General features: G+C 53.9%; 2 protein-coding genes across 9 annotated transcripts in view; one reads left to right on the forward strand and one right to left on the reverse strand.

Annotated features, from left to right (window-relative positions):
- The window catches only part of Tns1 (tensin 1), a 217,421-nt gene extending 209,275 nt beyond the window's left edge, over positions 1 to 8,146 (reverse strand). For 3 of the 8 annotated variants that reach the window (XM_050123778.1, XM_050123776.1, XM_050123777.1), the window contains exon 1: positions 7,929 to 8,146. In XM_050123778.1, coding sequence (XP_049979735.1) covers positions 7,929 to 8,084 — 156 coding nt within the window. In that variant the 5' untranslated portion in view covers positions 8,085 to 8,146. The remainder of the gene's footprint in view (positions 1 to 7,928) is intronic. The other 5 variants (XM_050123779.1, XM_050123781.1, XM_050123780.1 and 2 more) reach the window with 2 other exon arrangements.
- A 117-nt stretch (positions 8,147 to 8,263) lies between these two features.
- The window catches only part of Rufy4 (RUN and FYVE domain containing 4), a 21,590-nt gene continuing 18,918 nt past the window's right edge, over positions 8,264 to 10,935 (forward strand). The window contains 5 exon segments of the mRNA XM_050123794.1: positions 8,264 to 8,762; positions 8,889 to 9,249; positions 9,338 to 9,381; positions 10,259 to 10,387; positions 10,503 to 10,609. Coding sequence (XP_049979751.1) covers positions 9,354 to 9,381; positions 10,259 to 10,387; positions 10,503 to 10,609 — 264 coding nt within the window. The 5' untranslated portion in view covers positions 8,264 to 8,762; positions 8,889 to 9,249; positions 9,338 to 9,353.

The raw sequence follows: 10,935 nt of genomic DNA on the forward strand, positions 1-10,935 counted from the left end.
TATGGTTTTTCGAGACAGGGTTTCTCTGTGGCTTTGGGGCCTGTCCTGGAACTAGCTCTGTAGACCAGGCTGGTCTCGAACTCACAGAGATCTGCCAGCCTCTGCCTCCCGAGTGCTGGGATTAAAGGCGTGCGCCACCGTCGCCCGGCCACCTTGTTTCTTTGACATAAGATTTTTCTCACTGAACCTGGAGCTAAGTTAGTGGCCAACAAGTCTCACCAATTCTCTTGTCTCTGCTCCTCATGACAGTGGGGTTACAGTGTGTGTGTGTGTGTGTGCGTGTGTGTGTGTGTATGCACTACAGTGTGTATGTATGTGTTACAGTATGTGTGTTACAGTGTGTGTATGTGTGGCTTTGCCCCGATTTTTGTATGAGTGCTGGAATCTGAATTCAGATCCTCATGCTTATACAGCAAGTGCTCTTACCCACTGAGCCATCCCACCAGCCCCCACCTTATTTTCTGAGGCTGGATCTCTCACTAACCATGGAGCACATCAATTCAGCAAGACCAGCCGGCCAATATGCATCCATGATCCTTCTGTCTCAGCCTCCCCAGCGCTGGGATTACAGGTACACCTACCATGTCTGGCTTTTTACCTGGGTACTGGGAATTTGAATTCAGTTTGTCATCTTGTCCAGCAAGCACTTTATCAACTGACTTGTCTCCCCAGCTCCTAAAAACACCATTCTAAACACCCCCAAGCCCCAACAAGATGAACTATGGCAATTAAAAATCTAACACTTAGCCGGACATAGTGGTGCATGTTTTCCAACCCAGGACCCAGCTGGTAGGGGCAGGCAGATCTCTGTGAGTTCAAGGCCTTCCCGGTCTATGTATATAACAAGTTCCAGGCTAGCCAGGGCTACATAGTAAGACCCTGTCTCAACTTTAAAAAGGGTGGCGGAGTTGGGGGAAGAAGAAAGAAAAGAAACCGCCTGTCTCACATCTTCTGTTACCCTGGCACACATGGACTGAGACTCTCAATAAAGCAGCAAGAACACACACAGTGTTTGAAGTGGGCAGGTAGGTGGGAGAGGGGAACTAGGTGACGGCAGGATAAAGAGTGGACCGCAAAAGACAGGAGGAAGTGTTGGAGGCTTAAAAGGAGAGCAGACACATGAGAATTGAGAGGCTTCTGGGTGCAGAACCAGCAAGGCACCCAGGACCACAGCCCACAGACTTCGAGACTTCAGTTGCATCTGAAGACTCGGAAGATCATGCCTGTGGCTCCTCCAGACCACTCTTGACCCTCCCGGCTGCAGCCATGTCAAGATGAGCAGGGTGAAATGGGAGTGGATAGGGACAAGCAGAAGTTCCTGCAAAGGGTGCTGGCAGAAATGCCCGGAATGGCTATGCAAGGGCAAACGTTTCCAGTGAAACCAGGAGACACCTTCTCCAGTCTCCCATGACTGCCACCCACTGCCAGCCCTCACTGGTTGCCAGATCACATCTCCTGGCTCAGTGGTTTCAAACCTGGCAAAGTTCTACCAGCTGACTTCATTCAATCCTGCACGTGCTTCTGTTGACCTTCAACCACACCTGCCCAAAATCCCTTGGTCAAACCCTGGCTCCTAGCCTCACACATGTGCCTTCCACTAAGCACCCAAAGAACTCAAGCCTGGGTGGAGTCCAAGTTTGAGGGGGAGATGAAATAAAGACAGCCCTTCCCAATCCTGTCCACATGGGTGTGTATTTCCATTCAGGTCCTCTCTCCACAGGATTCTTGGCCTTAACCCATCTCACCATGCATCCCTCCATCCACTGAGCAACCCTTACTGAGCATTCGTGTGCTAAGTTCCTTTGTTAAGCTCCTCGGTCACCAAGATCACTGAAACTTAGCCTTGCATACAGACTTATCGGGAGACCGTCTTTTGAACAAACATTCCCAGAGTGGCCCACCAACTCTCCCATGACCGGCCACAAAGGAACATGGAATCGGGGCAAAGAAGATGGCTTAGTTGACAAAGCACCTGCCATACAGGCATGAGGACCTGAGTTCAGACCCTCAGAAACCACATAAAATTCTGGCGTGTGTAGCATGCTTCTTTAAATCCCAACAAGGAAGGAGTGGGTGGAGGCAAGTGGATCCCTGGAGCTCATTAGCCAGACAGACCAACCAAATCAATGAGCTTCATATTCAGTGAGATCCTGTTTCAGAAAAGGAGATGGAGATCGATCAAGGAAAACCACCTGATATTAACCCTTCTGGCTTCCGCATTCATGCAGGTGCACCAGCACATGTGCTTGTGAGCAGGCGTGCACGCATGCGCACACACACACACACACACATGCGCACACGCACACACACACAAGAGAGAGAGACAGACAGACAGACACAGAGACAGAGACACACACAGAGGTACAAAGATATACAAGAGTGGGCCTCATCTATTTTACTGTCTGGGATAGGGCTCCAAACACTGGGGCTCTTCAGGCTAAGACAGGTAACTAGTCAGAAGCATCAGGTCTCCAGTCTCTGGAAACAAAGAATTCAGAGCTGGGATACTAAAAAGGGGGCGGACTCTGGGTACCAGCCACCTCCTGAGTAGATGGAAACCTCTACTCTCCTATGTTCCCCTGAGGGCTGCCTTAGCTTGCCTGCCCTTGGCACCACACTCTGCCAGGGGACATTGGCAAGTTCATACAGCAAGCAAGGAGGCAATAGCTGGCTTCTTGCCCATCTGGAGAAAGAGAAGGAATGAGGCCCCACCCTCAGCCTCATACCCGCCTGTTCTGCCAGGGACTGGGCCCGCCCAAGACAGAACATAACAGTGAGGAGGAGGGAGTCAGCTGAGTGCCACCTACCCTACCACAGTGTCAGTCTCTAGCTCTTTGTCTTCCTTCCCGCCCCCCCCCCAAAGTCCTAGGCTGAGGCTACAGAGAGTTGCATAGGACTGGGGACAGTTACTGCAAGGGTGAAACCCTAGTGTGCCAGAAAGTCTCTTTTCCCTCCTCAGGATATCACTGATGCTGTCGCCAAAATACCTGGCAAGCTTCATTTATAGAAAGAGCACCCTGATTCTTGTTGGGTCTTCCTACAACCATCAACATAGAATCATACACAATAGACATTTGACATATGAAAATAATCACAGAAAAATTAGTCACAAGAGCCTATCAATAGATGGATGGCTATGTCAATTGTGTATCTTCACATGGTGGAACACCACCCAGCCAAGAGAAGGCACAAGCTACAGCAATGTACAAGCACAGGGGTAAAACTCACAGCCATCGTGTGGATTATAAATCAGACACAAAAATCCACACTCCATCCTATTCATGAGAAATCCTATCCCAGGTCAGTCTGTGCTGTCTGAAGGCAAGAGAGTGAACATCCCTTTGAGGGAAAATTAATGAGCAGAAGGAGGCAGGAAGGAGGGTGTCGGGGAGCTGGGCTTCTTCCCCATCCCCCAACTGGTGATCAAACCCAGGACCTTCTATATTTAGAAAAGTCCTCTATAACCAAGATATATCCCCCAGATAACCTCCCTTTTTGGAAACAGGACCCCACTACATAGCTCAGTCTGTCCCTTCTTTCACTCACAGTTCTCCTACCTCAGCCCCAAGAACAGTTGGAATCACAGGCATGCCAAAGGCTCTGTTTCTTCACTCTGCGTGTGGAGCACCAAGATGCAAATACCTGAGTTAGTAGGGAGCCTGCACAGACTTCTGGGAAATACTCTAACTGAACCCGGGGATGTGTTGAGCTTCATAGGCCACCATATTTGTGAGCTGAGGAATCACTCAGCTATCTTATTCTACTCCACTCTCCCTCTGTGCCCCGATCCTATGCAGCCTTGGCCTCGCTCTTCCGTCATCACCTCTCCTTTCCCACCACAACTGTGGCCCGGATCAGGGGCTCACAGGGAGCCAGAGTAGCTACAGAAAGTCTCAAAACTTTTGTGGGAAGGCCCTACCACCGTCCATCCTAGGACCTTTGAACATGTGCTCCTTCCCCTGGACCTTCTCTCTTTCCTCTCTCTGCCCCAGCCCCGGCGGAAGCCCTACTTCCTCTCTCTGCCAGTCACTCCACTTCCATCACATGACAGGTTGACCTGCCCCTCTACCCCCTCACTCCTGGCACAGTTACCAGGGAAGGACCATTTGTTTGAGTCCTCATGTCGGTCCTCTTCATCTCTCCCACCCAATGGACGGTCCCCTGGGGCAAGAGCAAGTGCTGTCTGATTTCTGCCTTGTCCCCTGCTCCTCCCTGATGCCACTTGTTCAAAACTACTTGAAACACCATGGAGCAAATGAACAGTCAGGCTCCTCCTATCTTGCAGGGGATAAAAAGCAAAAATTGCATTGGGGGACAAAACTCCTACCCCTCTGGGGCCAGGACACCTGAGTGAGACAAAGCAGTGGCTCTGGAATGCATGGGAGGTGTGACATTAGGGAAGTCACTTCCCTTCTATGAGCCTAGGGGTGCTTATGTGTGGAACACAAAGCAGGTGGAGCAGAGCCAGGGTAAATTTGGAGAGACACACGACGGTGTTTGTGTGTGCCGCAGCTGCGTGGGCATGCATACACTCCTCCTGAACAAGAGCATCCGTAGCTTCCGTCACCTTCTCAGCAGGCTCTGTGGCCACTAAGGTTCAGAACCATGAATCAAGGCCTTGTTCAGCTCCGGAGCTCTAGAATTCTAGCAAATGAGAAGAAAAGGAAGCAAGCTAAGCACATGATGGGAACTGGATTAAGCAGAGAACTGGCCATCCTATAGGATCTCACGACAGGGGTGACTGCAGGGCTGCTAACCTTTGGGTGCTCCAGGCTGGGAGAAGCAGAGGCCAGAGGAGTAGCCCCAAAGGACGGCCTTAGGAGGGAGGAATCAGCCTGACATCTCTTTCTGCAGCTCCCATCACTATCAGACAAGCACCCACTTGTCTTGGATACAGCACAGAGTGAGGAGGCGAGGTTGGCACCTAGAGATGCCCGCCAGGCCCTTTGGCGCCCAGGTCAGAGAAGCTTGGCGGGAACACTCAGGAGGGATGCCAGTTCCTCATCGGGCCCCCATAGGAGCCTCAGGAGGGCTCATCATGTACAAACTGTGAGGGCCAAAGAAACCAGCGGAGGGCCATGAGACGGTTCAGCTGGCAAAGGCACCTGCTGCCAAGCTTGATGCCATGAGTTTGATCCTGGGGACCCACATGATAGAAGCAAGACGGGACTCCCACAGGTTGTTCTCTGGCTTCCACACATGCACCATGGCATGTGCACAGAGCGCACACAAAATAGCTTCTTTTAATTAATAATTTTTAAAAAGTCAGCTGAGGGGTATAGGATCCAAGCTCAAGACAGTGCAAAGCCGGAGCAAGCAGCACCCTCCAAACAGGGAGGAGGGGCAGGTCTCAGATTCAGGCCTGCGGTGTAGTAAGAACTGCAGAAACAGAGTGGGTGGGGGTAAGGAGAGGGGGCGCCTTGGCAGAGTGAGGAAGACAACTGCATAGAAGACAGGGCTGCCACAGTGGGCAAAAGGGGCTCGTGACCAGAACAGCAAGGCTGAGAAGGGAGTCAGAGACATGAGCCCAGGCTGCCTCGGGGTAAGAAGTTGGCCCCGGAATGGGAGGCAGGAATGGCAGCTGGCACGTGTCTGTGGCAGTAGGAGGGTCCTGGCTGCCAGCCCAGATGCGTGGTAGCTTCTGAGCTGGGTTCCTGTGAGGGTGAAAGCCCAAGAGATGTTTATCCAGAACAAGAACGTGAGTAGCACACCTCCACCAGCAAGGGCCCCAGTGATAGGCACTGGCTGCTTTTTCCTGAGCTGCATAGTCTCCTGAGAGTTACCTGTGAATGGGGTCCTGGCTAAGAAAAGAGAGCTGTCCGCCCAGAAGCCCCTGCTTGAGCCAGGATCTGGGCACTTGGCTGAGATGGAGCCTTATCCATGCAGATAAGGGAGGGAATGAGTCACAGCAAGCTATCCCAAGAGGCCACTGGAAAACCAGCTCATCCAAATGCAGACAGACACTTGTCCCCTAACACAGACATCCCTGTTCCTGTCGCTGTCACACAGGGCACATGCAACAGCAAAATCCCTCCCTCCTCCTCCCCTGAGTCACCAACCTCCAGTGCCCCTGGTTCTTCTCCCGGATCTCAGCCCCAATTACCCATCCCTGCCCACCCTCACATGCCCAATGTGCATCCTTCACCATGCCAAGCTGCAGGGAGAGCGGAAGGGAGTAAAAGTCCTAGGCCCACAGGCAGAAAGAGAGGAGAAGGGTTGGGGACCTGTCTGAAAAGCAGCAGGCAAAACAAGGAAGTGGATGGTCTCAGCCAACCAGGGGAGGTAAGAGCAACAGTCCATCCTGGAGTGTGAGATGCCTCCCAGGGCTCTCCAATTCCCAAACCCCAGGGAACAGTTCAGACCTACCCCCTAAAGGAAAGCCCAGAATTTGAGATAGAAAGGGCCACTGTCTCACCTCCCCCCGGACATCTTGCATGACAGGAGTGGGAAGCTCTGAGCCAAGGGTGGCTGGGTGGGTGGGTGGGTGGGTGGGGGTAGGGGGAGGGACGCTATCCTAATGACTCTGGAGGGACCTGCTGCTTAAGAGCTCAATCATGTCACCCAGTCCTCTGTCCTGCCACACCAGTAATGTGGAATGCCCAATTCCTACTCCCAGGTTCCCTAAGTCCTTCCCCCAGGTTCCATGAGAATTCAGCTAGGGCACCAGTCACTGGGATACAGATGACAGTTCCATTTCCAAACCTGTCCCTCACCATGCCCAATCACCATCTACTGCCTTGCGGGATAGAGTACTTCATTTACAAGTTCCCAACCCTGTACCTGTGGCTGTGGTATAAAACCACAAACAGGCTCTCATCTGTGCCCCAGAGGGACAGCCAGTCACGTACAGAGGGGCCTCCAAGGCACTAGGCACACTCTTGCAAACGTGTAAGTACACACAGTCGCATTGGCCTTTATGCTGTCCATAAGGAGGGACTGAAATGTGGGTGCAGGATGAATTTGGAGTAAACCCCGACTCTGATGGCCTCCCATGGAAAAAGAACTGTAGGGCCATAGTTCAGCAGACAATCCCATGCGGTTGCTCTTCCCGCCCCCTTGGAGAAAGCGGTTGTGACCCTGCCGGGCTGGAGTAGAGTTGGCCAGTCCCTACTAATACAAAGCACTTTCTTTCTCCAGGAGAAAAAGGCTACGCAAAGCCTGCCCACCCGCATCAGCCACCTGCTGGTCATCGCTATTTTGCCTCTGGTCATTTCCCACATCCAGGTTCTAAGACTCAGTCAGAAAAGGAGGGAGGAGAAAGGGGATGCAGAGCTAAATGCACCCCCCTCATGCCACCCACCCCTCCCGCCCCGACCCCCGCAGCCACCACCGGCTTCCCTGCCCTACCTCCGGCTCACCCACCTCCTCACACCCTGCTGCGGGCCCGGGCCAAGCTGGCTCAGAAGAGATCATGACAACCACCACTCTGCCTCCCCACCCAAGCTAAGGGGATGTTAACCTTTCCCTCCTTGACCCAGCACCCTCTGGTGGTTCCAAATTCTCACCTGAACTAAACTAATTACTAATTGTCTCTTGCCTGCTCCCCTTCTCTCCCTCCCTTCCCCTCCCCATGTCTCTCTGCCACTTTCTCTTTCCTCTTTCTTTTTGTTTGTTTTTGCTTTTTGTTTTAAGTTTGATTCGGGTTCAGGTTGTTTGAGAAACGATCTCACTATGCTGGCCCTAGATCATAATCTTCCCGCCTCAATCTCCGTAGTGCCTGATCACAAATCTGCCCCCAAAGTCTCACAGGTATTCGCCTTTCTAAGGCACCTTAAACTCAAGGACACCAGAAGCCCAGGTGTGACCTCCACGGAGCCGGCTGCAGGGCCCTCCCACGTTCCAACCCACCCCTTCCCAGACTCCCTACTGTCCCAAGTGGACTGGGCTCTGCCGCGTCCGCTGCCCACACCCAGCCCGCAGCACCCTACCTGAAGCAGCAGCCGCCTCCTTTGGGCTCGCACCGCACCCCCGGGCTCACAGCGCTCGGGCCGCTCAGGGCCCGGCGGAGTCCCGGGGGACTGCGGGCCGCAGGGGGGCGCGGGCTCGAGCGCCTCGCAGCACACCAGGCTCACGGTGCAGCCCATCCGGCCCGGCGCCCGGCGGGCCCGGGGCGGGGACGCGGACTACCCGCGAGCCGGTCCGCCCCCAGCCCCAGCGACCTCTTGGCCCCGGGCGTCTGCGACGTGGGGAAGGAGGGTGACGCCCCCGGCCCGCCCCGTCGGAGTCCGCCTCCGCCTCCTCCGCGACTCCGCCAGGCAGTGGGAGTGCGGGGGCCCTGCGAGGGGCGGCGACAGGGACGGAGGAGGCAGACGGTGGGGAGGGGACCGAAGGCACGGGAACGCGGGAGGGGCAGCAGCGTGGTCCACTGCCTGGGACAAGCTGAGCTAGAAGTGCGAGAAAGAGAGCGTCGGCGTGACCAGCGAGTAACTAAGAGACTGACACCAGAAAGGGGATCTGTAGGGGACAGAGACGGCGACAGGGAGGACGGGTGTGGGGAATAGAGTTCTGCACCAGGAAGAAAGGCGGGACGTGGAGCAGAGAACAGCAGGCTTGAGGATCGCTGTGCCCTGCTAACAGGTAGTTCGTCTACCTTGTAACAGTAGTTCTAGCAGTCCCTAACCCTCGGTTCCCAGTTACCAGGACCAGCCCCCAGGCCAGCCTAGCCTAGCAAAATGATGACCCCAGAATCAGGAAGCTGAGAGAGGTCAGCGAAGGGAGGCCGCCCACCTGGCGCTTCACCCGGAGTTTCACTTCCGTCCCTGGTAAGTGGGCGTCAGGGCTGGAAGGAAGGCACCCAACACTGACAAGGATGGCGCAGCTGGCTGGGGTAGAGGAAAGTGAAGATACTTGGTGATCATTTGTCCTCTCTCCACCTGTACCACCTCCAGTCCAGTGACAGGAACGCGTCCACTAGCGCCTCCGTCAGCCTCTTTCCGCCATCTGCTGGCAGCAAGACAGAAAGACAGGAGCAGGTGCCCGGGAAAGAAGGCCCCTGTCGGTTTTGTTTGACCACCACCTGCCCCTATGCCAGATCAGCTTGCGGGAGCCACCCATTCTGCCTCGGTGGTGCCTTAATCTTTCTCTACTACCTCTTCCTGGCCAGGGTTGGTCCAGCCCTCTCCAGGCGGGGTCTGAGTCACTCCCCAGGCAGGAGAACTGGAAAGGGCTGTGCAAGCCCACAGTCACAAGGGACATACCCAGGCTGCAGAACCCTGCTGCCCACACCCAAACCGGGCAGGCTTTTCCCAGGTGAGCACCGGGAGCCCCTGGGTTTGGGAATGGGCTAGAGGAATCCTGAAGGTCTGTGGAGAACGTCTGTCTAATTTTTGATCTGTAGATGAGGAAACCGGGGCATGGGAAAGAGTGAACAGTTGGAAGACAGTGAGTAACCAGACCAGCGTGGCCCTGCATCCTCTGACTCCCATCCCGGGACCCTATACCCTGCTATCCTATCCTCTCTTTTCTTCTTTCTCCTTTCCATCCACTGCCGTAGGCTGCTACCTCAGCCACAAATTCCATTGCTGCTGCCTGGGAGGCTGGACACCTGGGCTTTCGTCCTGGGCCTGACTTTGATGCCAGGAGCTCTGCCTAAACTCATCATCCCTCAAGGGCAACAGTGTCCCTTGCTGAGTCCCAGGACCAGTTGGAGGCAGAAGGAGAGTCCCACGAGAGAGAATGGTGGGGGTAAACCCAGGCGCTGCACTCGTCACACCCAACATCGGGTCCAGTCCTAACACTGCACCTCTACTTCTGCCTGCTTTCCCCAGGGAACACACATTTTCCACTCAGCTGGGGCTCCGGAAAGGATTAATGTAGGTCTCAAGGCGATGACACTGATGTTCTGGGGCTATCCAAGGGGAAAGGAGGCAGCAGGTCCCAGCAGGGTGTCCATAGGGCGCTGGCATTGTGCTCATACCAAGTAAACAGATCTGAGTTCAGCTTATTGCTTTGTGGTACTAGACTGAGATTTCCCCTCCCTGTGTCCAGTCATCTTGTATAACTTTGTTCTGGAGGCTACCAAGGGAATCGAATGAGATGAGGATGTCAGCAATGATCAGGGCGACCAATACCAGGGATGCTGGATACATGGGGGTCACAGTCGCATCTTTATACACTGGCCTTCAAGAAGTAACTTTGATTCCTTGCGGTGTACTTAGTAAACTATTTTTAAAGAAGGAAAGAAAGGAAGAAAGAGTTGGTTTTTTATTCCACGGGTTAACCCATTGTGTGGCCCCAGTATGCTCTCGCTCAATTCTAGACTCCCTTCCCATCTATATACATAAGGAAAGTGGGCAGCTGAACCCAGAGCATCTCAGGGAACCACATCACTCCCTAGTTTACATGGCAGAAGAGGAGACCATCCTACAGATCACCAGGAACCTGAAAAGTGAGTCTGGCCTGTGAAATTGTCTGGGGTTGAGCTGCAGGGGAAGTGAGGGGTCTGGAGAGCATCCCCCTTCAAAGCCAGACTCCCCGATGTCTGCTGTCTACCATCCTTGCAGATGCTGTCTCCGCCATCCTCCAGGGATACGGGGATGGGCAGGGGCCTGTGTCAGACACCAGCGCTGAGCTACACAGACTCTGTGGCTGTCTGGAGCTACTACTGCAGGTGGGACCATCCACTTCCCCCTCCTCTCCTCCCTTGTTCTTCAGCTTTGAATACTCAGGAGAGCTTTCCCAGAAATATATCCAGGCCACTGTCTTCCTTGGTTCTCCTTGCTTAGTGAGCAAATCTTTCATGACATAAACTGTCTTTTAGAAGCTAGAACTGGCCTTCATTTTCTCCTCATTTTTACCTCCTGAAGTCCTTGATTCCCGCCCTCCTCCTCTGACTTCATCTCCTGACAGTGAGCTGCACTTCTCCTATTCTGTCCCCATAGCACACCAAGATAGCACGGGGCCTTTCTTTTTTTTCTTTTCTTTCTTTCTTTCTTT

Source organism: Alexandromys fortis, unplaced genomic scaffold, assembly GCF_014885135.2.
Source record: "Alexandromys fortis isolate MF-2015 unplaced genomic scaffold, M_Fortis_MF-2015_v1.1 scaffold_220, whole genome shotgun sequence".
In the NCBI taxonomy this organism is placed as follows: domain Eukaryota; kingdom Metazoa; phylum Chordata; class Mammalia; order Rodentia; family Cricetidae; genus Alexandromys; species Alexandromys fortis.